Source organism: Citrus clementina, unplaced genomic scaffold, assembly GCF_000493195.1.
Source record: "Citrus clementina cultivar Clemenules unplaced genomic scaffold, Citrus_clementina_v1.0 scaffold_3, whole genome shotgun sequence".
Classification (NCBI taxonomy): Eukaryota; Viridiplantae; Streptophyta; class Magnoliopsida; order Sapindales; family Rutaceae; genus Citrus; species Citrus x clementina.
In genome coordinates this window covers 47,630,611-47,657,856 of record NW_006262339.1, presented here as the reverse complement: position 1 = coordinate 47,657,856, position 27,246 = coordinate 47,630,611, and the positions used below count along the sequence as shown (strand labels likewise).

The 27,246-nt window shown below is 31.4% G+C and overlaps 2 protein-coding genes across 2 annotated transcripts; both read right to left on the bottom strand.

The window, feature by feature from the left end:
• Nucleotides 1-4,511: 4,511 nt before the first annotated feature.
• Nucleotides 4,512-5,918, bottom strand: LOC18048827 (NAC domain-containing protein 43). The gene is made up of 3 exons (XM_006444675.2): nucleotides 5,735-5,918; nucleotides 5,348-5,619; nucleotides 4,512-5,255 (listed from the first exon to the last, which is right to left on the bottom strand). Exons 1-3 carry the CDS (start codon nucleotides 5,916-5,918, stop codon nucleotides 4,512-4,514), a joined length of 1,200 nt encoding a protein of 399 aa, XP_006444738.2.
• Nucleotides 5,919-19,969: 14,051 nt separating this feature from the next.
• LOC18048826 lies at nucleotides 19,970-20,590 on the bottom strand. The gene has a single exon (XM_006444674.2). The coding sequence runs from the start codon at nucleotides 20,588-20,590 to the stop codon at nucleotides 19,970-19,972; it is 621 nt and encodes a 206-aa protein (XP_006444737.1).
• Between the last annotated feature and the right edge of the window lie 6,656 nt (nucleotides 20,591-27,246).

Genomic DNA, 27,246 nt, shown 5'->3' with positions numbered 1-27,246 from the left:
TAATTTCAAATTCTTTTTTTCCTTTTATTTTTTTTGTCATTATTTATCCAAACATTTTGTAATTTTGATATCATTTCAAAATATTATTTCAAACTTTTGAAGTTTTTTGAATAATTTAAATATTTTATAATATGATGATGATTTTATTTTATTTAAGTATTTAACTTTTAATTTATTGAAATTATGTATCTATACCTATTGTAAAATAATTAAATAAGTAAAAGAGAAATGAGGTGGAGATAGGAAAATCATTCTCCACGTGGCAATTCCTCATCCCCACCCCATTAAAATTATTGGAGAATGAGGTGGGGAATGCGGGCGAAAATTAATTATGGGGTGAGGAATGGGTAGGCCTCCCCACCCCTAATCCACCCCAGCCCATTGTCATCCCTATGCTAAACTAATGTGTTTATTTATCTGAGTTATTTCTTAATATCAACAAAAATTTGAATACTATGAGAAGGTGAAAGAAGGATTTTATATTAAATTTCGAAAGTTCTTTAGATATAGAGAGATGGTCAAAATCTTATTGTAGTTTATTGAGAGAGATGAGAGCAAGGTTAGAGTGAGAAATTATTTTAATTACTTTTACTGGGACTCTTAAGAATAGAGGTTTTATGAGGATATTTGAGGCGTGCCAATAGCAACACTCATGTTGAAAACCTTGATTCAAACCCCATGGGTTTATTTCTCTAAATTCTAATAAGAGTATATCCAATCCCTGTATATTTTGTATGTGTTGATTGTAATATTTTTTTTTTATAAAAAATATAATACTCATTTTCTAAAATAATTAATATATTATGCAAAAAAATTTGGATGAATTTTCATAAAGTAAAAATATTATTAACCGATCCATCATTTAATGAATGGATGCCATTTTATCATAATGTTGGGATCAATCTAATTTATTACTATAAGAAGGTTTTAACTTAATAACGGTGTATGAATGGTCATAAAAAATTAATACATATATAATAAAATGGCTTCAAGTTATTTCATAGATTGGCAAGTGGGAATTTCTTTCGCAATGCTGTGATTTTTCTTAGCAAAAACATAATTCGCTAGGCATATGTGAAGTAATTTTAGGTTAAAAATAAGATATTTGGATCCAATGCTAAGCTGATCTATACTCATTCTTCATAATCCTCTGTCATATACATGTATAACAATATAATATTAAGATTTAATTAGTTTTATATTATTATCTAATGATTATTAATTTTATATTTAAAAAATATTAACAAAAAAACCAACTCAGTACTCAATCCAAATCTATATCGACAAAGTAATCTCTCGCTGATTGATGACATGAAGACAGGATAGTGGTGCCAGTCTCCTCTTTCAATAAACCTAATATACCCTAGTTTCCTGGAAGTTAGTGAAAATTAGCAATTTTTTTCTTTTTACTGTTGGAAGTATTCTCTCAAAGACTCGAAGAAGAGACAGTCTTAAGAATGTGTAAAACAAGGCATTAGCATATCCTCCCTTTTAATGACATTAATAATTAATATTCGATTCTCGACTTCGGATTTCAAAAGAGATAACCTTACATATTCTGCTTTCAATCAAATCGATCTATTCGGTGCCTCGTTTTGATCAGATGTAACACCTTTCCCGCATGGGCCGACCCCACCTTTCACCTAACATTGATAATTAAATCTCTGATTTTGTGCTCCAAGTGTTCATCCAAGTGTCCAAATGATGACTAACAGCTCTGAAAAATCATGGTCTAATTAACAGCAGCAGAGGCTCTCCATGTTCGTAATACTCAATGATACAGAGGGTTGGTGCAGTGTTGTAACTTTAAACTATACATATATAACAGATTGGAGGTAACAGAATATGTAAAATCAACAAAAAGTTACGAGGACAAAAATCTTAACGAAAATAAAAAGGAAAAAAAAGTAGACAGAAACTATGCTTTTAATTTCATGTATATGTTTCATTTTTTAGCTGTATTAGTGGTTTAATTAGTTTAAGACATATTTTAGTTAGTTTTAAGATACAAAATGGTTGGAACATTATTTTCGTGGGGGAAATGTGATTATTATTGATAAAGTTATCATTGCATTTGTTAAGGTACATTATTCATGAACTTATGTCATGTGGCGACTTTTATATTTTGGACTTATTATACTATTTGATACTTTGGACTTATGAATTGATGGCAGTTTGACCATATTAAATTGAAATTATGGCATCTGAAAATTAAAGAATGATTGGGGAGATATTTGACAGCGTATTGTGTTACCCAATATGTGCATGACGCCTCAATTGATGTCATTTGTTAGCCAGTTGGGATGTGGGTCTGGTACTTATAATGACGTGTTTTAGTTCGTAATTATTTATTGGTTAGCTTACAACAAAGTTTAAACAACCTACGGGCAATGCAATACTGAGGGTATCTCCGCGGACAGTTCTGGATATTGACTTTTCATTCCACGTTCGGAATTATGCACTGAGAAATAATTTGATTATTTGAAATCATGAGCATGCCATAATGGATAACAAGACGACGAACATGAATGCCAACCTTCGCAGAAATCATCCGTGCCCATTATTTTTCTTAAATTGTACTATGGAATCTGCTTTTGTTGCATGTCATGACAAATGTTTTTGATTTCTTATCATATATAGTATATGACTGGAAAGAAAGAATTAACTGAAAGAATATCTATCTGCAAAAGCATCCTAAGAGCTTAAAATTCATTTTATCTTCAGTTCTTGAATTTCAACAAATAATCAAGAAGATCTTAAAAAATTTCAAAAACAAAACCTAAAATTTACGTTCTTTAGAATTTTTACAAAAATAAACAAACAAATAAATGAGAACAATACTTTTTCAAATAGAATATTTAGAAATGGTAGCATATAGAAAGTTGAGATGATAAATTGATGATCAGATAATGGATATGGATTTTTTATTTCAAGAAACTAATGTTTTATTTTTTGAATGAATAATGTATGTAATAATTTTCTTTGCAGAGAAGAGAGTGAGAAATTTTTTTTTTCATCTATGATTTTTTAGATCATAAGGTTCTTAATAGAAATTAAAAGGAATATTCAAAGTCCAAAATTTTAATGTTTAATAATTAAGCATTTTTAAGAACCTAAAAAGGTAAAAAATTATTTATTTTTCTTGGAAAAACTAATAATGAATGAATCAATGGTTCGAAAATATTATTAATTATATCTCTTTAACAATAAGATTACCAAATATAGATTTTTTTTATAAAAAAATAATTATTAATTAGAGAAATGTCTAATAGTTTATTACCTTGCATAATTTTTTTAAAGAAATAGTATTAATTAGAGAATTATTAATAAAATACTAAAAAACACGAGACTTTCTTAAAAGTTAAAGCCTTAGGTGATTGTCTATTTGCCTATACTTAAAGCCACCCCTGGGATGAAAGAATCTTACAAAGTAGTGTTTGTTTGGCAAGTGAAAGAAGCAAGGTTACTTCATTATTAAGAAATCTGGCTTACTAATCAAGTTATGAATACTAACAATTACTGTCCTTATTATAATGAACTCTACCATGCTATTTTATTCACAGACCGACTGGAACAGATCTTCGGAGACTTTGAGCAGCACCTCCTCTAATATTTTGATCTAAACACCGGAGAAACTAATTAATCCAAAGGGTTATGAATCAAAGTCTGTTCCCGGTTCAAATTAATTCTTCAAGGGAGCTTATAATCCTTTTACCAAATGCCTGCTGCATGTTTTTGGGACGTGGAGCCTTTTATTAATTCCCAAAAAAAAAAAAGTTTTGTTTTAATGAAAATCTTTATCCTTATAAAAAATTAAGAAAGAGAAATGGTTGGCAAGAAAGTGCTCTACGAGTTTGTACGCGAAAAAGTTGACGTCGAATATAAAGTGCAACAACCTTTTCCCTATGCATGGTGAAGGGACCTCACCAAATAATCTCGCATTCATAAGTCATAAAAGGTTAAGGTTTTTATTAGTACATGCAGTGACATAAATTAAAATTTGATTACAAGATAATAATTAATCTCAGGAAATTTTATCACAAAAAATTGGTTAATATTAACTAATTTGTAAGATTATGGATATTTAATGTGTATGTTAAAATACGTGCACGTGCATCGCGCGTGTGGCCAACAGTTGGATATGGAGCGGAGCCATCGATTCAGCTTCTCAAACAAACCGACAAACCATGTGACTCATAGATAATTAAGAGACCAAACATGACCACCTCGATGATGGTAATTTTAGAGAAGAAAAAGGTGAAATCATTGTATCAGTTGGCTAATATATCAATCAAACCACACGCACCCGCTGTTTTTGCTAGGCCTTCTAGATAGCAAGCTGAAATGGTAGACATCTTGATTGATTATTAGTAAAGGTGATAGTTGACAATGCAACCCAATCTTATATATATAACTTCACTCATATTCATTTATCACGTTACTGCTATAATCATACTCTTCTGACCTTATATAATAATAAAGCTATATATTTAAAATGTTGGGTTATTCTGTTATAACCTGTTATTTGACGCGTGGCACAGTGGGTCAGATGATGACGATGATCTGGTGTAATTCCAGATGTCTATCTCATTGTTATAATCTTCTGATCCATGATAAGAGCTGTTGGATGATAGTATTGATGAGGATCGTAGGGGTGGCAATTGGAAATCATGCTGATGATCATCATCAGTGGGGTTGCAGTAGGGTGCCATTGTAGGCTCATTGAAACAGGCTAATTGCCTTGATGTCTCAGTTTGGCCATTGAGCTGAGAGGCTACAAGCCGATCAAGGGCTGCCCAGCTGGTGAGTCCTGATGATGACTCCGTCTCCGTGTGATAAACAGAATTATTGAGATTACTACTACTCACCTGATTGGAAACTGAACCTTCAATTTCTGTGACCATGGGCATGGGATAGTGATGATAATTATTTTGGCTACCAGAGGAGTTCGGACTCCTTAGGCTTGGAAGTTTCAAGAACGGGTCATTGTGATCGAACCCCCCAGTACCAGTGCCCAATATTGCCCTGTAAAGTCTCAGGTTATTGTTGGGTTCATCACTTTCTTCCTTGCAAGTGCCACCCATGTGTTGAAGAATCTGCTCCAAAGATCCTTCATTGCATGAATTGAACATTCGGTTTCCATTGATAGATGAACTTGTAGGGCTTCCTAGGGTTTTGTGGTGATCTTTCTTCTTGAAGATACGACATACAACCCAACTCTCTTCCTGCGTTGCATCTCCCATGACATTTGATACCTATACCACATAAATTATATCATCAATAAAATAAATTAATGATTAAAAAGTAATGAGGGCTTTCGGAAATTTGGTTTAATTTGATAAATTACATTAGTAATTTCATTGGGATTGTCGTCGAGTCTATATTCATGCATGATCCAATCGGATTTTTGGCCATGGGGAGCTCGACCTTTGTAGAAGACCAAAGTTTTCCTCATGCCGATACGTCTACAGTTACTGTGTATCACCTTGTCACGACCGGTAGCCTTCCAGAAACCAGCAGCAGTAGCTCGATTTGTTCGAGTTCCAGTGGGGTATTTCTTGTCCTTGTGACTGAAAAAGTACCAATCGCTTTGAGGGGTGCTACCTATTTTGCACTTCTCTGCGTATGAAGTACGTGTCCATTAAAACTAACATTAATTACATCACTAAATTAACGGGAAAAGCTGCAATATGCATCAAGGCATGCGCGTAATAATTAAAGGATAATTTCTGACCTTGTATATCCCACGGCTCGAGCTTATTAAGATCGACATCACGAATCACATCTAAATCGATCTTCTCGGATGAGACCTTTTTCCTCAGGTAGTAATGCAAGAGTTCCTCTTCTGTGGGATGAAATCTGAAGCCAGGGGGGACCTGAGACTGCCCGTTTACTGATATACTCATGCTTTCAGGCATTTACAAGACAAAAAAAAGGAAAAATAGAATTGAGACGCAGAGAGAGAGAGAGAGAGAGAGAGTAATAAACTAACAAGTTGGTTGTACCAAATAGAGTACCTAGCACACTTTAACATATATATAAGATAGTAGGATATAAGGGGACCCAAAGATACAGGAGAAAAAGAAGAAGCATCCGTTCTTATGGCAACAATAGCATATAGTCTTAGTCTTAAGTGGGGTTCGTTTTACTATGCTTGGAGAAGAGCCAGCTACCTAAATAGATGGAGAAAGGATTGAAATTGGTATTGATTTTGGAAATTGAAGTGGGTCCCGGAATGGGTATCTGATTTGGGTCCTACTTGGACCCATTATGGGCAACTAGAGTGCGGGGGGAATGCCTCCATCGCAAATGTGACCCTCGACCTTAAAATCTCCTTAGAAAACTACCTACTAATTAAAATGAAAATCATCCGTCTCATTTTACTTGTGCAAATGCAACCACACTGAAAGAAAAGGATCATGATCAGATTCTCCCTTTTTTCTCTCTCGTTTATTTTCCTGTTACAACCACCGCTAATTGGAAGAAAGAAAGAGTTGATTGGTATAATTAGCCAAGCAGGCACCCCGCGAGTTTTCTTTTGCCACATGTATCTTTTAAATTTTATCCCATAATTTTCATCACAAATAATATAACAAAAATGCTAAATATAAAAGTGGCCCAATTGAATTAAAATAACCCAGGAGTTGAAGTTGTGATATCTTATATTGAATTCTTTAATAAGTTGCCCACCACAAACTAAATTTCTAATTCCATTTTCAATTTTAGACCTTTTCTTTTTTTGAAAAGCTCTACAAACATTACTACAATATTTTAAAAGTCCAAAATTTAAATTTTCCTAGAGGCAAAATAATTTTTCCAATTTCTAAAAGCTCTATTCAATTTACAATCAAATAGAATAAAAAAAAAGAATAAAAGAGTTTTTGGTATTAAAAAAAAAAGAAAAAGAAATCACTTTTGACTAGTAGAGAATTCAGACCAAGTATGCATTTAACCAAGATTTATTCTCAGCCGTTACAAGATAGCGTCCTTAAACATATATATATGTTAGACACCCCAAATTGTATCCTAAAATTTTATCCAAAATTATGTGATATGGAATGAAATTTTAGAATGTTTAACACTATAAACTATTTACCAAAGCATAATTGAAGACTTTATGCCCACAACAAAGTAATATTTATTGTTTACGGATGAAAAATTATATTTTGGCAACCCTTTAACTTTTTCAACTTTTTTTTTTTAATTTCTACTTTATAAAAAAAATGCAAATGAAATGGTCCCGTTGAAGAATATTATTGAGAAGCCAAGAAATTGGAAAAAGGGAGAAAAAAAAAATTCGCTTTCTCCTCAGACGTCAGGAGACAGTGGAAGAAATGTAATTAGTTAGGGAACTTTTAGGGGTCTTAATGCTAATCATTCAATTCCTTCTCAGAATTCTATGCCTTCAATCATTATTTGGGGCTGATATATGACGGAGCAACCACTTTAGTTACTAACCGGCATTGGCTTTGATCGAGCCAGTTATATCTTTAGTATTTTTATTTTTATTTTTAACAAAAAAAATCATGCAGCGTATTGGGCACTAGATATGATACTTATTTATTTTTTGGTTGCTGTTATGGTTGTTGTTGGAGTGATAATTCACGAGATAATAACATAAAATTGAGACGACTCTTTTTTTCTTATTTGGTATGTAGAGTGGGTTTTGTTTATCTACCTTGTATAATCGTATTCTTGTATCATAAAATTGGAAAACACTCGTTTTCTATTTTTTTGAGTTAATGATCATCAAAAGATTTTGAATATCATCTACGATGATTTGACAATATTATTCTGGCGGAAAATTTAATGTAAACAGCAAAAATTAAATAAGATTATACCATAAATAGATAAAATGAGCCCATACTTGGCTAGCATGTAAATAAAAGTAATTGTCACTATATGAATTGCCAATTTTCACGTAATCAATATATTATAATAAATATTTTATAAATATTTCTTTTTTTTCTTATAATATGTATTTTATAATATTTTAAAATTAAATGTAAAAAGTATAAGAAAAATATTTTATTATTAATTTTTTCACATCAAAACATATATTTCTTATTTTTAATACTTAATTTTTATTTTTATTTCTATTTATGTGATTTATTTAATCTATAATAAATATAAAAAAATGTATTTGAAAATAAGGACAATACTGTAAACTTATGCTGGCAATGAGGTTATTGGTTATTATAAAAATAATAGGGGGTAAATTATATATATTGAATATAGTAGGAGGACAAAATATTATGACTTATGAGTCCACCAAAGTAGATAATAATTTCATTTCTAGAAAATATAAAGAACCGACAATCATATTGGTCACCGCCATTGGTATTGTTTTGTTAGTAATATATGATAACAAGGTTTATACTAAAGTACATGGATAATTTAAAATTCTTTTATATTAATTGGAAGTGATTTTTAATCAGTTTTATTTGAATGTTCATTCGATTTAGGTAGGATTCCCACTTTACCTTCGAAAAGAAAAAAAAAAGGGAGTGGAAATTTTTAATCGACCATTATTAAAAAAATTTAGAAACAAATAACAATTTTGTCTCATATTCTATGTAAGAAGTTTGATTTAAAATGTTAAAAATTAATAGTAGGCTCGTTAATGACTTAATAATGTAAAAGATCATATAAATTTTAAAACGCGAAAAGACGCTTTTGATGAATGATGACGCATCTTGTTCAGCCAAAATAACGCCATTGGCCAAGAAAAAACATCTAGAAAGTTGGATTTTTCCTTTTCTTTCTTTTTTTGAATATAAAAAACGTAGAAGTTTGCATGGGAAGCAATCATATATAATATAGTTAAGACTGCTTGTGGTAATGGTGAAACGTCACAATTTAATCCCATAAGATCATTATTCTAGAGTTTGAATTTTGTACCAACTAATTTTCGTTCTTTTTAGATTTTGCCACGTATATTTTGAAAAAAAAAAATGAGAACTTATTTTATTCATCATGCTTTAGGTGGAAAAGGAGGTGTGTCCTATGTAGAATGAAATATAGAGCAACATGATTCAGTAATTTACTCTCCATGGTCTAGTTATGGAAAATTAACAAATGGGTCCCTTTTTCTTTTCTTTTTTCTCTCTTTTTCATAATGATATCTCCAGTAGCAATAATGTTATGCTTTCTCCATGATATCTAAAATCTAATAGATCATTGACACTGCTTAAATGACTAAAAAGTTACTTTAATGTCATATTAGATATTCTTGAATAGATAATTTGAGATGGCCAAGTCAAAGATTCAGGTTTACAAGGGTATTTTGATTATTAATTTTATAACAGGAATACCAGACCTATTTGACAGTAATAGAAAAGGTTTGACCCAATTTGAGAAAAGATAAAATTTAGGGATCTAGATGCTATTACACATCTAATAAAAATAGCGTAATTCTAATTGTATTGTTAAAAAGTAATAATAAGTAATGAATGTTTATTTATTTACTTAAGGAATAAATAGTGAAATCGTCTCAATATCTCAAACTGAAGCTAGATCTATCATTACTCAATGCAAAGCTTTTGCATTTGTATACCGATACGTTAATTTGTTTTTACAATTTAGTAGGTGCAAAACATTCAAACTTACCAAACATACAAAAATTTGGTAAAAACCACATAGTGGAATACTTTTACTTAAAATAATAATATTCTTCTTAAAATCTTAAACCCCACTTAACAGTCTTACTTATATTTATCGAAACCATAAAATCAAATGAGTAAAGAAAGTTAAGATTTGACGTCGATAATATGTAGGTCCTGTTTGAGATTAAGGTACTATAACTTTTTAAGTTATAACTGTTCTGAAAAAAAAAACTATAATTATAAACTAAAAGTTAATATTATGTCTTAAATATGATTTTAAATAATAATTTTAATAAAATTAGTAAATATATAATATATTTTTCATCATACAAACATAAAATCAAATTAACTTACCTTCTAAACTACAGCAGCTACTATTTACTAAACGCTTTAGGGTGCGTTTGGGATTGAGGTTGGGCAGCTGTAGCTTAAAAGCTACAGCACTAAAGTGTTTGGTAAACACTAACTGCTGTAGCTTTTAAGTTATATTGATATGATTTTTCACTTATATAATACAAAATCTATTATATCTTTAATAATTTTATCAAAATTATTATTTAAAATTTATATTTACTATATATTATTAACTTTTGTTTCATAATTACAGTTTTTTTTTTCACAGCAGCTGTACCTCAATCCCAAACGCACCCTTAGTACAGTAGCTTTTAAGCTACAACTGTTCGACCTCAATACATGCCTATAATAGAGAAATATATACATAGAGTCATTCTCTAGTGCATTTTTTTTTTAATGCAAACACTTGTTTAAACTGTAAGATTTAAGAGGGTTAGTTTTTAACTCTCATAAACTGCAACTGAGAACAAATAAACACACACACACACACACACAAACTAAGGATGCTACTAATTTTTTTAAAAAAAATTATAGATATAAATACAGTAACAGACAAAAAAAAAAAACAATATCTTATGTACCTATTTTTTTTGTAATTTAGGTATATACATGTTCTTACTAGAAACTTATTCTACACATGCATGCGTACGCATATGTGTGTGTGCATGTGTGTGTAATTATTCTCAAGCGTGGGTGTTCTTTTTTTTTTTTTTTTGAATGCGGACATATTGTTAAAGCATGCGGTTTAATAGCGTGTCCGTACTAACTCTATTAACTACATAGTTTAACATCATGTCTGCACAAAACAAAATGATACACACACACACACACACACATATATATATATATATATATATATGATCAGTGGAAAGATGAACAAAATTTTGAGTATTAATGATGGGATTCTTATGCAGATGATCAAATTAGGAATCTGTTTATTTCAAACTGATTGATAATTTGATATGAGAGTTGACATTAGTAAGAAAGCATGCATGAATAAGGTGTTGCTTTAATATACTTTGAATCTTGTTGAAGTTTAGAGAAGAAAACGAATATATATGTTCAAAAGGCTAATCATAGCTAGTCTAGATATCATAGCGCCAACTGACACTTATTCTCACATCAACCAGGCTATAATTGAATCCATACATCATTATTATTTCAATGACTAATTGATAAATAAAAATAGTCATTATATATCTTACTTTTAGTTCAATACAGTTATATAATTCCATTTATTATCGCTCGGCATACCCACAGCCTCTAGGGCAAAGATGCATTTTAAAAGTAATAATGTTAGGGATTTCAATATTTAATTCCTAATTTGAATCTCAATGTCGTATGTCACTCATTTATTGAATGATGGATTTTATAACTTGTAAAGTTACTTAATCATCATCCAATGAATGAATGTCACATTGGTTGGAATTCAAATTGAGACTTTTAAATACGGACCATGTTGACATATATATTTCAATGGAGGACCAACATGGTTTACAGAAGGAATAGTTCAAAAAAATTCTTCGTGATTTTGAAATTATAAGTTAAATAATCTAATTAAGTAAATATAACACACTTCTACAATCATCAAGATTTTTATGAGAATAATTAATTTCCTTGTTTATCTTGATGTGATACCTATATAAAGGGTCTTTATACCATTCACTATTGTGAATAAACTAAAGGTAATTCGAACTTTTCATATATTTGTAAAAATTTTGTAAATCAGTTTTTGTCAAAGTAGTCTAATTAAGGCTCAATCCTTAAGTATCTGTTCAATATAGAGCGAAATGCGTAATTCCTTTTCATTCTATAACACAGACAAACTACCAAAGTCTTAAGCAGGTTTGTTAGTAGAAGATGGAATATATTGTTATATGAAAAAATTATCATGTTTCCACAATCGCCTAGATCACGATTTTGCAATCACCGACATCACAATAATAATAATGCAATTATCATATATAATTTGTATATAACTGAGTATATGTTCTTTATTTCTTTATATATTTGTTAATCCCCATTTAATCAAAGGCTCATTTCTTCAATATTTTGCTATACTTAAGAGTGAAATGATCCGACAAAATAACACGTTATCAACGCAAAGAATGAAAATGGTAAGTAAACACAAAACGAATCTCTCGAATTTGAATGTTTATAAGAAACTAGATTTTTAAATGAACGCAAACTGTGTTGATGCAAGGGTGAATCTCTGTTGTGGCCCGGGGGACAATGACTTTGGTTAGAAAAAAAAAAGTTTAAAATAAGATTTAAGGATTTTAATTCAAATTTAGTTCATGTCTTTGAAATTTTAAATTTTGACATCCTTAATTAACAGATTTTTTTTTGGTATATTATGGGCTCCTCTAATTTTTAGCCGCCACTGATTTGATGAGAAAACCACATCAACTTTATAATGCGATGCTTATTTGGGAACGCTTAAGAGTATATATAATCTAATTACCCTAAGCCAGAGAGATTTTTATACTTTCGGTGTAATACACTATTCTAATATTGTAATATATTGTTGCCACTTTTGGACATGCTACAAAATGAAAAGTATACTATAGTTGTTAAAATAAAATACGAACGTCAGTCCTAATTCAGATTTTATTTTCATTTCTTTTGTACATTTAATTGTTAAATCTGTAACATCACAGATAGCTAATAGATATCGTGACATCAACGCATAAAGCAACAAAAAATAAGCATTAATCATCGACTCGTACGATGTATGGGGTGACGCCAAGTTACGTTCGACGAAAGCAATCGCGTAGTCAAGCTGATTGTTTTAATCACATGCATAAATGGAACGCTATAGTGTAATAGCGTAAACCTACTATACTATTATACCATTTAGTGTAAAAGTGTTTCCATATTTTAAACAATTATAACTTTTAAGCCACAATACTCAATGTCAAATAGACCTGAATTTATTAAATTTTGGAGCTACTTTTCTATTAAATATAATGACTATTTATACCATCTTCCCAATCACTAACTAAAGTTTCGTTTAATACTGCGGCATTATGGTTTAAATAAGAGTAATGTTATGTGTATTGCTATTATGGGTGACGTTGATTGAGTTTGTAAAAATTATTAATAAAAAAAATAATGGTAATTAACAATTGACGATACACCACTTCAGATATATATTAAATATTACAATTGAATAAGCATAACATTATTATTTTAAAGGTTGAAGGTGAAATTAATGAAAGCTCTAATTATTAAATAAAATTAATAATAGTGCTAATATGACTTTGAAGTTAATAGTCTTAAAAACAAGAAAAAAATAACGAGGTCGTATAAATAACCTTAACTTCCAAACCTTTATTACAAAGTGTTTACCAAACACTTCCTTAAAGCTACAACTCCCGAATGCAAGCTTAATTAAAGTTTATGGACATCGCAAAGATTGTAGAACACCCTTAGTTAGGGTTTTCTATTGCAGGTCACTGACGAATAGATTTCATTGAAGTGGACCAAATACGAACAAGGGAATATTCGCAAATCACCTTTCACAAAAGGAATTACATCGATCAAAGCGGCAATTATTTATAAGGGAATTCTTACATTATTATTATATATATATATGTGTGTGTGTGTGGAGAATATATTGAAATTTGGACATAAGGGACCACAGGAAAGAAGTTGAAATGAGAGAAGATGCTCTTGCGCTGGGGCTCGTTACTGGTAGCAAAAGCTTGGTTCTGATTCAAAGCTGCTCTACCAAAAATCTCGATCGCTTTCAATAATTGCAAACAGCCATTAATTTCACTGCCCTGCTACCAACACACAGCTTGGTCGATCTAGGTATGTAAACATCATGCATTTACAAGAATGAGTTCAATTATTTACTCTGGATCCCATCTTGTTTTCTTCACTCAAAGTATAATTAATGTAGCACTAAATCGTGTCAATCACATGAACTAATTAATCGCATACAGACAGAGAGAATCACTTTTGACTGTTTACTTTAACTAATCATGCATAAATTAATTAACCTTTTTATTTTTGGTTCCTCTCTAATTGATGGACGTGCTCCGTTCAAAAGGAATCTATCATTATCCAAAACTATGAAATCAGCTGTACTATATATGAGTAGAACTTCGCCGAAATTATTGAATAATTTGAAATATCTTAAGAAAATAACTGAGTTATGAAGGAAAAATTAATGTTGGTTGGTAGGGTAGCTTGAGGATTAACGCGTAGACTGATAATAGAAGCTTGGTTGCAACGGGGAAAATGAGGAAATTAAAACATTGTTGTGCAAATTCAATGAATTGCGTGAAATCTGTAAATTTTGTTTCTTATGAGTCGAGCAAAATGGCAACTTACCTATAAACACCAGCACTCGTCTCTTTAATTTTCTCATCACAAGGACTTTAATTTTAAAAAATATTTTTAAATGCTCATTTTCAGCTGTAGATGTCTAAATTTTATAAAGTGCAGAATTGGTACGTTATAACATTGTAAACCCCAAATGTCTAATCTTATTTCGCGCACTAAGGAAAGTCTTCAGTAAAATCCTTTAGCCAAAAACTTGTTGGGGAGATTTTTTTTGAAGGCTCTGATCCTATTTGATATTATAAAATGTCAATTTGCACACTTGAGAATCACTCTACTGTAATTTTAGATTAAGCTATCGTCTGTTTCCTTTATAATATTGATGGAAAAAAAATTAGAAATTGTCTGGAACTTTTAAAAATCTTGTGTCATATGTTAATAATTTTAATATATAACTAAGATTTAGTGCCTTTTATTTTTTTAATTTATTAATCATCAATCACTTAAGTGAATTTTTCTTAGAAAAAAATTAAATTATGAAAGGATCCTGATCTGAAAATGTTACCCCTGCTTTCAATTCAATTGTACAATCCAGCATTGCTTGGCAAATGCTAGTGAAAGTTGATATTGCATGGAAAAGTTGATCAGAACGTGTTCAAGATGCTACATTGCTCCCCAACAATTTGATCTTGATTATCTCTTTTTGCTTGTAAGTGGCTATCTGCTCGTGTAAAACAAAGCATCCTTTCAACATTTGGCCCATTAGTAGTTCCCAGCGATGTGATGTTTGGTGACAATTTATTTTTAAACCAACCTTTATATTTCAAAATGTGATCATATAGTTGTAACGAATTACATTTCCTTTTTTTTTTTTTTTGAAAAGCTATTTCTAGTTATTATGGTTATGACAAATTGTATTCCGACCAACCATTGTTTACTCCTTAGTTGAGTAGCAGTCACCTTGTTCTTGTTTATGTTTCATATTAGCCCTCTCACGTATATGGTGCAAATTAATTTTTATCAACCATACATTTGGAAGTAGATCATTAGATCTACTTTGGTTGTGCGTAAAAGCTCATGCCCGTGTACTAATATTAGTACATTAATTAAAAAAGGAATATAATTAAATTTATGATGAGATTGGATTCTTCACTCAAAATCAAATCCTTTCTTAATTAGTATTTTTTATTTTTTATCTTCCTTATAACTCCCACTATGCGTTATCAATTTTGAATAAAATGTTGGACTGAATAAAGAATAGTGATATTTAAACTCCTCGTTTTATCTGAATAGCCCCCATTTTTCGTATTCTAAATTGAAATGTCTAAACTACCCACCAAAGTAACTTGAATTTTCAAGTATTACCTGTCTTTTCTCTCTCCTCTCAATCACTCTCCTCCACTTTCCTTCATCTCCATTTTCATTGCTTCCATGGGTTGGGCTTATAAAATTAGAAGAATGATTTGTCGCATGGAAAGAAACTACAAAGAACTTGATTCATTCTACAAACAACTTGGAAGAATAATCAAAATAGAGCATGGGGGATATAGTTGATGTGTTACTTCAATTTTACAAAGAACATGTGCTTAAAGTTGATTTAAATTGCTTGGGATCACATCAAGGGTGGCTCAACTAATTTTGGGGCCTTAAATGAATTGTTTTAATTAGACCTTTTAAAAAAATTTAAGGTTAAATATATGTATTAGTTTTACTAAAAAGTTATTTATTTAAAATCAATTTTTCTAGCTTTCTTAGGTGCATAATTATTGATCAAATTTTTATATCCTAATTTTGCTAATATATTTTTCTCAATATAGCTAAATCATTTAACTTTTCTTGTGACTTAGTTAATCTTAAATAAGTTTTTATCAATTTTAATTTTGAAAAACTTCATCAATTACTCATTCTTCACTCTAATTCATATTTTTTTTACTACTTTTGACAAATTTATCAAGAGCTCCTTTTAGAGTTCAAAACTAAAAACTCAAACTAACTTTTTTATTATTCTTTTTTTTCCCAAATTTTTTGTATCTTGATGCACATTTTCTATTAGACATTTTTTTCTTTTTTAGTGAAAGAAGAGTAAATAATCAAACAATTATGCCAGATAAATAAAAGAAAACAACAATAATATTTTAAAAAGAAACAAAAACAATTGAATAACACAACTAATTAAGAAGAGAATAGAAAGAAAAAACCTGAATATTTGAAACTTTAATTTTGATGGATTGAAACTTTAAATAGTAATGATCAATGGAAATAGCTGATTTTTTTCCTTAAACAAAAATTAAAGAAAGTGTTTTTTTTTGCCTTATGCATTAAAGCATTGAATGTGTCGTGCCTTTTTCTTTTAATTGATAAAAATATTAATGGATAACGAGTTAACAAATGTGTGACTTTTAGAGTTTTAAATGAAATAACATTAAATAGAGATTTTGTAGGAATAAATAGGATTAAAAATTTTTATTCCAAATTTAAAAAGAGATTGTGTAGAGATTTGATAATTTATTTGAGTAAAGATTATTATAGAATAAGATTAATAAATATAAATGAATAATTTAACAGTTATAATTTTAGAGAAAAATTTGAGACCTTTATATATAGTAGGGTCCTAAACAACCGTTTAATTTTGCCAAGAGAAAGATCCACCCTTGGATCACATACTCACATCAAACCATTGCCCATGGTTAATTTTCCAAAACCAATATATGTTTAGAAACTTCATTTCATAATTAAAGAATTATAAACAAAATTCTCATATCACTTCTTTTGTTGTAGAATGTTTTTATAGCTGGCGTAAGTACAAGTGCAGCAACCGTGGTTTGGGCCATCATGTTCCTTATGAAGAATTCTAGAGTAATGAAGAAGGTTCAAGAAGAAGTTAGATCGTTAATCGGAAAAAAGACTTCGTAGATGAAGATGATGTTAAAAAAATTCTCATTCGCGATGATGCAGTGGCACTTGATTCGCCTGGTAAGAGTAGTATTGGGATTTGGGACACATGAATAAGACCATGCACCCTCTCTGTGTCAGAAATAGAGTACTCTGTATAACATTCTGCACTCAATTCCAAACATGAACAGGGTACTTTTAGAAATAAGAAAAGATAATTGTTTGATAGAGACTATTAAAATAAATTGAGGGCCAAATATCATTTCTCGTAAATAAATGTAATGGTAATTAGCCCTGCCTAAAAGGATAGGGATATTTCTACCCCACTATTTTTATAAATTCACTTCACTTTTAAAAAATAATTACAATTAGTTCACAATATTCTTAAAAAATATAAATTAATAAAAATTTTGTACAGTTAATCAATTAAATCATTCTATTATTTTTTTTCTTACGTTTGTTGACCATCTTTAATCATAAATTTTAATATAATTTTTTATTATTATGATATAAAAAGATAAAATTACCCTCATAGAACATGAGTTATTATATCTAATAATTTAGGTATTTAATTTTGTGACTTATAATTTAATATTTTTAAATAAAACTTAATTATTATTTCACTACCCTTACATGTAAATGACATAAATTTGACAGCCTAATGATTTACATGAGAATTGTGCTATCAAGACACTATAATAGTTTAATTAAAAAACAATAATCACTCTAATAAAGTAGTATTAGAAACAATGAGTTTGGTACAAATTAGAAAAATATTGAAGTTAAAGTAAATTTTTGATCATTTTATTTTATAAGGGTAAAATAATCAATTTAAACTTATGTCAAAAATCTTTGTAATCAAATATACTAAATAAATTTAAGTCACAAAAAAGTAAATTAATATAAATTTAATTAATTAATTTTTCAAATCTTTTCTTAATTTAAATTTTTTTAAAATAATGTATAATTTTTATAATTATTTTTTAAAAAATTGGATGGATTCACAACAAATGTGGGGTGGAGATATCATGACTCTACCTAAAAATCTTGACTCTACGCGAAATGTTCTTTTATTTGGGCCCGGGTGCGCAATTAGACCACTTGGATTCGAGCAAATTAACCTCCAGGGTAATCTTTAGTTAAGTCCTTATTATTTGTAGAAAAAATGTCAGAGAACAGAAGTTTGTAAAATAAAACAATTAACCCTTTTAAATTCAAATGTATATCATTCAAGTCCTTAGTTTAATTTCTCCATTAAGAAACTTGGTGCAAATGTTAACTTAAATATAAAAAAGATAACTACAGTCCTATTTATTATATTAGTTATTTGATGTACAATTTTACCCATCAATTTTTTGTTTTAAGTTTAACCTCCGATTTACAAATTTGAGTAACATAAAACAAAATTCTTTAACAAAATCTTTAGTCAAATTTTATAAACTAATTCAAACAGAAAGAGCACCATTAAAATGTACAAAAAAAAAAAACAATCATGACTTCTGGAATTATACATTGAAATATATTTTGTTATTGTATAATTCTATGACACTTGTAAAGTATGAATGATTGTTAAATATATAACATATGCCTTGAATTATAATATCGAAGAACCTATAATAGAATCATGTCTGAAAATGAAAATAAAAATATGTAGGTTAGTTAAATCAAAAGTAAAAAAACACCTTGACAATATCAGGGTAAACTGAAATTTAAACAGAAGAAATATCTCATTTTCTTCAATATTTTTCACATAATGGAGAGTTAAAATCTTGCCCAAGGTGACACTACACTATCCTTCTCCTCGTTGACAATGACAAATTCTTAATTTCAATAAGGTTGAGATATTATCCATGGATGTTGTGTTTAAAACCCCACTAGTGAAGCTTGATGGTATGTTCAAAACCAGTAAAAAGAATGTGGACAGTTTTTGTAAGTTATAACATTAACTTAGATTGCTTATTGGTTGAGTTAATATAAAAATATGAGCTAGTTTAAGCTATTGACATCTATCAATAAATAAAGAATAAGAAGGTGCTTTGGTTGTTTTTTACTAAAATGTTCTACAGTACTGTTAACTCTTTTAATGAAGAAATGAAATCAAGGACTTGAATGACATAATTGATTCATTTTACAAACTTCTGGTCTTGATTTTTTTTTTCTACAATTAACAGGGACTCAACTAAATTTATCCTAATAGCTAAACAATCTCTTTAAATCTTTTTCTCTCTCTCCTTGGTCCCATCCCACTCTCACCTGCTCTCTTTCTCTTTTTTTTTTTTTTTTTTTTCTCCTTGATTCATGTGGAAATAAATCCACACAAGTTTCTCCTTCGAGATAAAACACTTCCAACCCAATAAACTTTCCAGGTATCAAAGATTAAAATTAAAGGAAAATCAAATCACACCACTAGATAGATATTTGGTTTTATTCGTTTTGGCTGATCAATAATGTTCTTCTCAAAACTTCATATAAGAAGATTAATGCAATTAATCTTTAGAACCTCATAGGCTTAATTGAAAGCTTTGTATGCTTAATTTTACACGAATTTCACAGGATACATAGTCAGCAGATAATCAATAATCAACTACTTGGAATGTGATAAATATATATGCCTACTTGAATAAAACCCAAACTGATCAGAGCGTATGATATAACCTTAAAAAAATTAAAAAAAAATAAAATAAAATAAAAAAGAAACTCCTAAACCTCATGGCAGGGCGTATATTCATGTGCATGCTAGGAACTACTACAACAAAACAATTATAGTTCTAACCCGAAAACGAAGAAACTGGTAATAAATAAATAAATACAAGTGCAAATTAATCAAATCAAATATCCACACCTGGCCTCTCACACGAACAGGATCCCTTCCAAGTACTACTAGAAACACTCCACTGATCGGAATTGGCCAGAGAAGAAGAGACGGTATTGGCACACTTAGCGACAGTCCTGACACTCTCAATCAACGCCTCGGTTCGAGCCTCCTGAGCCAAAATCTCCGCCAACTGCTCTGGACTTATAACCAGCTTCACTTTCCAAACCCCACTGCTATTACTATTATACCTCGGCAGAACCTCAGCGTCAGCTGATCTCTTCAAGTTCAACACCTTCTGACTATCAACTGACATGCGATACAAAGACGCGGGGACTGAAGATGACGACATGCTGGCGCTGCGGTTGCTTTGGTTGTTTTGTGATCTTGTGCTGGTAGTAGTGAAATTTTTGTTGAGTGGCAAGAGATAGTATAGCTGCCCTGCGTGAAGCTCTTCGTTGTGCACAAGTGGTTGCGAGAGGAAGTCACGTGTTCGATATATGGCGTGGCCTGGGAATTCGTTGGTTATGCTTTCAGCTGTGACGGGTGCGTAGAGCTCCATTATGCCACCACTTGATGTCACCACTTTTATCATTTCCTCTACTTCACGGAATCCTTTGAACACACAATTTCCCATAATCTAAATTTCAATTTCTATATGATCTTTGATATCACCACTTACTTACGAGAGACGGAGATTGTAATTGATATTTTTATTTTATCATAATTACATATATAATGTGATGGAATCTTGAGAACTTGCTGGTGACAAGTTAATTTAGAGATTGTAGTAGACTAGTTGGTAATGAGGTTTCTTGAGGGTTTCCCTTACCAGCCCCTCCATGTCTAGCCAGCCGACACACGTATTCTTTGCTTTGCTGCTATCCGAAAATCTAATCTCCTCCTTGTGGTTTTTGTGGTTTCTATAATAGAGTGGCCCCCACTTTTCTTCGCAACCACCGTGATCAGGTGATGAATTCAGAACGTTAAGCTTACGATCCCTTGGCCGTTGCTGTATCTTATATAATTATATATAAGCCAAAATGGGACAATTGAGACATCCATTAATGTATAGTTAATTTAATTTGACCGGATGGGATCATCAAGGAGTTTTCACTTTCAATAGTCAATGGCCACCGCAATGTAACATGCACACATTCTTTACCTTTTAATCTTTTATTATTAATTTGACTTGCCGGACCCGCAAACTTTGGCTGACTCCGTCATTAAAAGAAGAGAAGTGTTGGGGTTTCGGGCTCCACTTTGATTCGCTGTGGATTCTGTTTCTATATGCCAAGCAAGTGGCAACTGGCAAGGAAGTTAAGAGAACCATGCAAAGCGGCGTCGTCCTCTAACCCCTGGCGACTAATTTTAAACTACTCGAGAGTTAATACAACTAATTAATAAATATATTATATTTATAATTAAATTTAATATAATAATTATTTATATAATAATTTTTTAAAATAAATATACACATGTCATAATATTTTTTATTTATTTTATATCTCCTCTCAATATTTTAAAATTTTTCTAACTCTAACTCTGTTTACGTTGCTGTTCATACATCTACATAATTATTTTGATTAATGAGGACGGGACGGAGAGCAAATTCTGATTGAAACCCATGACTTGAAAACGGTGGCTGACCCATCAAAACTGCGGTCGAATTCTACCAGTTACAAGCTTAAAAACCAATTTCGTGGTCAAACTAATGACCATGCGTAAGTTTATTTAAATGTATCTAAATGTCTTCCCGGTAGAATTAACTTGTCTTTCTTTGTTTAGCTCTCTATAACTTTCCAGTTGCTATGATAGCTATTATTTTTTTTGTTATAATTAGTAACAGATAATTCGTGAATGATGGGTGCAACTTAATTTGCAAATGTAATTCAAATTCAAAGAAATTTCATTAAGACTGAACTTAAAATGAACAAGCGAAGTGGTCAAGAAGAAAGTTATACAATATATGATCCTTTGGGTTTGATAAGGCCATGCATAATGTCTAACATCTTTCGGTGGTACTCATTACCTTTTCAAAATTTTATTTAATGGTGATGATGAAATTGGCTTCCGAATGTCTTGGGCCAAGCAGAATGAAAGAGACCCTTTTTCCGTAGAAATTTGCAAAAGTTTTCACCAGTAAACTAGTGTTTAATTAGGATGTTCTAGCAGAATGATTGATATTCCCCTCTTATTTTTTTAAATATAATCGGAACTCCCTCAAAGTTTTTTGCCTCCTGGTGTTAAAATTTTAACGGTCAAATCATGTTTTTAAGGGAAATTCAATTTTGTATTTCAAAAATTCAGTCCGACGATTTTTCAATGAAAAGCTTTGTTTTGTTATTGGAAGGCCATTTGACCATTATTAAAATTTTATCTCCTCAAAGGGTTTCAATGAGTTTGAGAAACGACAGTTGGGTTTTGACCATCGCCCACTAACACGGTATCATTTGCGCTGCAATACCCGATAAGAAAGGGACACATTATGCCCATAATTATAGTACCGTAAACACCCTAAGGCCTCAAATAATTCAAATATCTAAGTGCTTGATAGCGGTGATTGATTAAGGTGAAAAAGATTCCATTTAGAGGCAATTCAATTAAAGGTGGAGCCAAATTACAGGATTTTTTATTTCCTAAAAATTGATTGAAAGTTGAAGTTAGTGGTGACTTACACGGGGCAGCTATAATCATCATCATTCACTCTAGTCAGGATTTTGACATTAAATGCCTTCACTCTTGCTAATTATTGCGTGGCACCTAATTTTTAATCAAAGCTTGCAAACTGTCACTTGACTTATGGGATTAGTGTACTAAATTCCATGGTTAACATATGGTTTGGAACCATTTCCAGTGTTTACGAAAAAGACATTCAACCAAAAAAAAAAATTGTATAATTCTAAACTAGCATTAAAAATCACATCCATTATTTGATTTTTATCACATCCTGACTAGTTACATTTCTCTTTTTACGTTTTCATCATTCTTTCACCATGCCTTCAATATAATTTTTCCTTACATTCTTTCAATTAATTTATCGTCATTATGTTGTGACTTGTGAGAATAGTTTATTTCGTTCCTATAAAACAATATAAAAACAAAATGGGTTGAGTGGTTTATTAACTTACTTTAATTAATTCGTTTATTTGTTTAATTCTTAATAGAACATTGAATATGAGGTCTCTCTAGATGAGCTCGAACACCAATTAATAGGGCTTTCTGATTAAATAATCAGTAACTAGACGTTTCTCAATTTTTAACTTATATTCGACAACGCATCATTAACTGGTTGCAGATTACAATGTTGATTATACACCTACGGTTTGTACTCGGAAATTTTATGAGAAATAACGAGTTGTAAGTTGAGGACAATAACGAGTCAGAGAGCCGTAGAGAAGAAAATTAACAGACGCATTGGCCTTGGGAATGTAATCAATGTCTGCTAACATTATCGAGAATTATTTTCGCATTACCTCTGCACACGCATTAAATTTATGTATAATTTGTTTATAGCATACCATCTTATAATAATATAATGCATTTCGTGGCCCATGCACACATTCATTTCTGACATCAAGATCATTTGTTTAATTGTTTGTTACATGAAACCGTCCATTTCTTGCTTTTAATCTAGAAAACATGTCTCAACAATAATTAATCTTCTTGATGATACCCATAAACAAAGCCATTCACATTACATTATTTATCGGATTCGGGTGTTCGTTTTCCAGTTTCCATCTTTGGTTGGCCGCCGGGTATCACGCCAAATACGACAAACTTCTGCTACCATCTAAGGACATTTCACATGCATTATCATCAAAATCGTGCCCATTTATTTAATTTCTTGTTATTCATAGTGTAAAGTCTAAAGGTAATTATTTAATCGTTGAGTATGGGAACATCTAAATGCATGAAGCATGTTATAAATTGACTGAAAGAGAAAATGAACGTAAGAAAGGTAATTGCAAGACGTAAGAAACTACCAAAATTCAAATATGGGTTGCTAATGACCCACGGTTTTATCGATAACAGTACCCTATTACAATCGGCTGAAGGTTCCGGCCATGAATTTCTCGTGGGTCATTAGTTGCGCTTGCGTATAAAATAAAGAGTCATTAAGAGTGTACTCAAGGAATACTCACACGCACGCACGTACACACACATATATATAGAACTCATTAATAGCTTATAAATTAATAAGCAGAAAAAGAAAGAATCACAATTCACAGAGCAAGAAGATAGAATATATGGGCAGTTGGTGTGGGAAGATCAAGCCGGTGCATGTGCACCCATTGAAGCAAGAAAGCGTTGAGCTTGCCACGAGTCTGAATAAAAAGTCATCGAATAATTTGAGGATCAAGGTACTTATTAGTAAAAACCAACTGAATGAGTTGATGGCAAAGATGGATTTGAGCAAAGATGATGATTCCGATTCCGGGTCCGAGCTCGGCCGCGTGATCCTGCAAGAATGCTTTGAAGGTAACCTAACAGCTCGTGTTGCGCCAGATAACTGTAAGCAGGTTGCAACAGGCTATGCCATGAATAGGAGTTTGAGTACCATATATGAATGATAAGTTATTGAAAACTTAATTTATGCTGTTTCTTTTAATTTGTTTCCAAGTAATTTTATCAGAAGAAAGAGATGTATATGTTACATATCATGAAGCTATATTATATATGTATGTGATATCGATTTCGCTGATGACGAATCTTTAGTGGTTCATCTTTATTAATCGTTTGTTTGCTCTCTTTATTTTATTTTATTTATGTATGCTTTTTCTGTCAAAATTATCGCATTCATTTGAAGTTAGGAACGTAAATTTTGTGGTGTTAAACATAATCATCAGCTTAAGTTCACCGCACATGTGCGTTCATTCAGGTGCCATTTTTTCAATTTAGTTTTTGAAAAATACTAAAGAAAGAGAAAGATGAGAGAAAGTGTATTAAAAAAAAAAGAGAGAGAAAGTAGGTTGGATAGAGAGAGAGAGTAAAATTCTCTCACTTTCTCTAATCTTTCTCTTATTTTTCTCTCTCTTTAGCATTGCTCTTTTGGGATGGGTGTTGACTGTTGAGTTTCTGCTGTCCTTGGAAGTAATAAGTTGAATAAAAGCAATTGGAAGCCATGGGCCAAATAACACAACATTTGGGCAACTATTTTCCGAGCCTGGACTAGAAATACATCCAAGGGTGCTGTTGGCACACCTCTAATAGCCTATTGAAACCCCTGTTATCTTTATTTACAAGTTTACCCCTAACTGAAACTACCCCTGAACACCCACATGCAGTGCAGACCTGGAAATGAAGCCTGAAGACCCTAATTACAGCAATAGTCTTGCAGATATATTCTTTTTCTTCTCAAGAGTTTGACGAGTGTTCAAAAGCTGTCTCTTTACCAGTGGTAAGAGTAATTTATACTTATTCAAATTAATTTATTGATTTGTGTTAATTAAAAATTGTTCCTGATTATCTCAAGAAATGTTAATTGTGCCCTCCTGTTTTGATGCATGGAGGAGGAGTCCAAACCTATAAAAATGGTTTTCTTGAATGGATTAATGATGAGGACCAAAAACATTAATGTTTTATTCTTTTTCTTTTTTTCTTTTTTTCATATTGATTAAATTCATTTTTGGGAAGCTAGTATTTTTAAGTTTTTTAGAGAGAAAGTTTGAAGAAAAATAGAGCTATTAATTACGGCTGAAGAACTTTAAGAGTTAGAAAATCATTGGAAATTGAAATATTTATAAATAAAAGGGATGTTTATTTATTAAACATTATATTTTAGTATTAAGTGGAGTATGATTGAAATAGAGGTTTTAATAGGATTAGGGAGGGATGACTATAATATTGGATCGGGATTTTCTCCTGATCTGATCTGAGCAAATAATTCAATTATTAATTGGTAATTAATAAATAAAAAAGTAAAAGAAGTTAAATCTTACTCATACACTATTACTAAAAGATACATGGCAAAAGATCTTTAAAAACTCAGTAGAGATCTGTTGGGGGACTTAGCATAAGATTTATAGGTATCCAACCCAAAAGACTAGCCTTTTAGGTGGAGTGACCTACCACCTTATAAACCCAAGCATCTCCACTTTACTAACCAATGTGGGACACAACTCAACAATCCCCCCCTCGGACGAAACCACCGCCGGACTCCGGTCCTTTCGTCCGACACACCTGAGTTGTTCCACCACCACATTCCGGCTAGTAAAGGGGAGATGCTTGGGTTTATAAGGTGGAGGCCCCTCCACCTAAAAGGCTAGTCTTTTGGGTTGGACACCTAGAAATCTTATACTAAGTCCCCCCAACAAGTGGTATCAGAGCTAGACCCTAGTAGCCGGAATGTGGTGGTGGAACAACTCAGGTGTGTCGGACGAAAGGACCGGAGTCCGGTGGTGGTTTCGTCTGAGGGGGGGATTGTTGAGTTGTGTCCCACATTGATTAGTAAAGAGGAGATGCTTGGGTTTATAAGGTGGTAGGTCACTCCACCTAAGAGGCTAGTCTTTTGGGTTGGATATCTAGAAATCTTATGCTAAGTTCTCCCAACAAGATCAGATCGAGAGGATCCTATTCCGACTATAATAGTCCATCTCTATATCTAAATAAGAAAATGGCCTAAAACTTTTTTCATGAGAGGAGCTCGTAACAATATGCTTCTACTTATCACTACTACATGTACATCAGTGAATTTAAGAAGATATATATTGCCAGCTCATATGGACTGCAGAATCTATTCAGCTCTGTAGTTCTTAATGCTTACAAGCTTCAAAAGTGAGACCAAACTACCAAACGAAGCCAATGTACTGAGAATAGACGAAACTGAAAGGCAATCCACAAATGCCATTCTCACCCGTACGTAGTGGTGGATGCATGTATGGGTTCATATGGAGGAAACACGTGACAGTCAATTGCATGCAGCCACGTGTCCGGAATTTACGACGGTCAAAGAAGAAGACGTATCATGCATTATGATATGTTCCTGTACGAAAGAAAGCAGACTGCAGACACTAACACTCGAGGACAACGTTGGCATAAATTAAAACAGAATTGACAATGCAAGTCCAGGGAAACACAACTGGCCATGTTAACTCTTAAAGTTTCCCCAGTCACTGATCACATGCAGGGCCGAGGCCGACCACACACATTTGCTTACCTGATACTGTTGTACATATGTACATACACTGATAGGCACACTACATATTTTAACTCTCGACGCTAGAGTTGAGAGTAAATGCCTACTTTAATCAAAACCGCTGGATTTTAAATCCTAGGAGTTCAAAACACCCA

Bases quoted from the DNA above. Each gene is read 5' to 3' on its own strand.
- LOC18048827 (XM_006444675.2), bottom strand. From the start codon at position 5,918: ATGCCTGAAAGCATGAGTATATCAGTAAACGGGCAGTCTCAGGTCCCC. The intron at 5,620-5,734 runs GTCAGAAATTAT...CTTCATACGCAG, and splicing joins CGAGCCGTGGGATATACAAG to AGAAGTGCAAAATAGGTAGC. The intron at 5,256-5,347 runs GTAATTTATCAA...TATGTGGTATAG, and splicing joins ATCCCAATGAAATTACTAAT to GTATCAAATGTCATGGGAGA.
- LOC18048826 (XM_006444674.2), bottom strand. From the start codon at position 20,590: ATGGGAAATTGTGTGTTCAAAGGATTCCGTGAAGTAGAGGAAATGATA.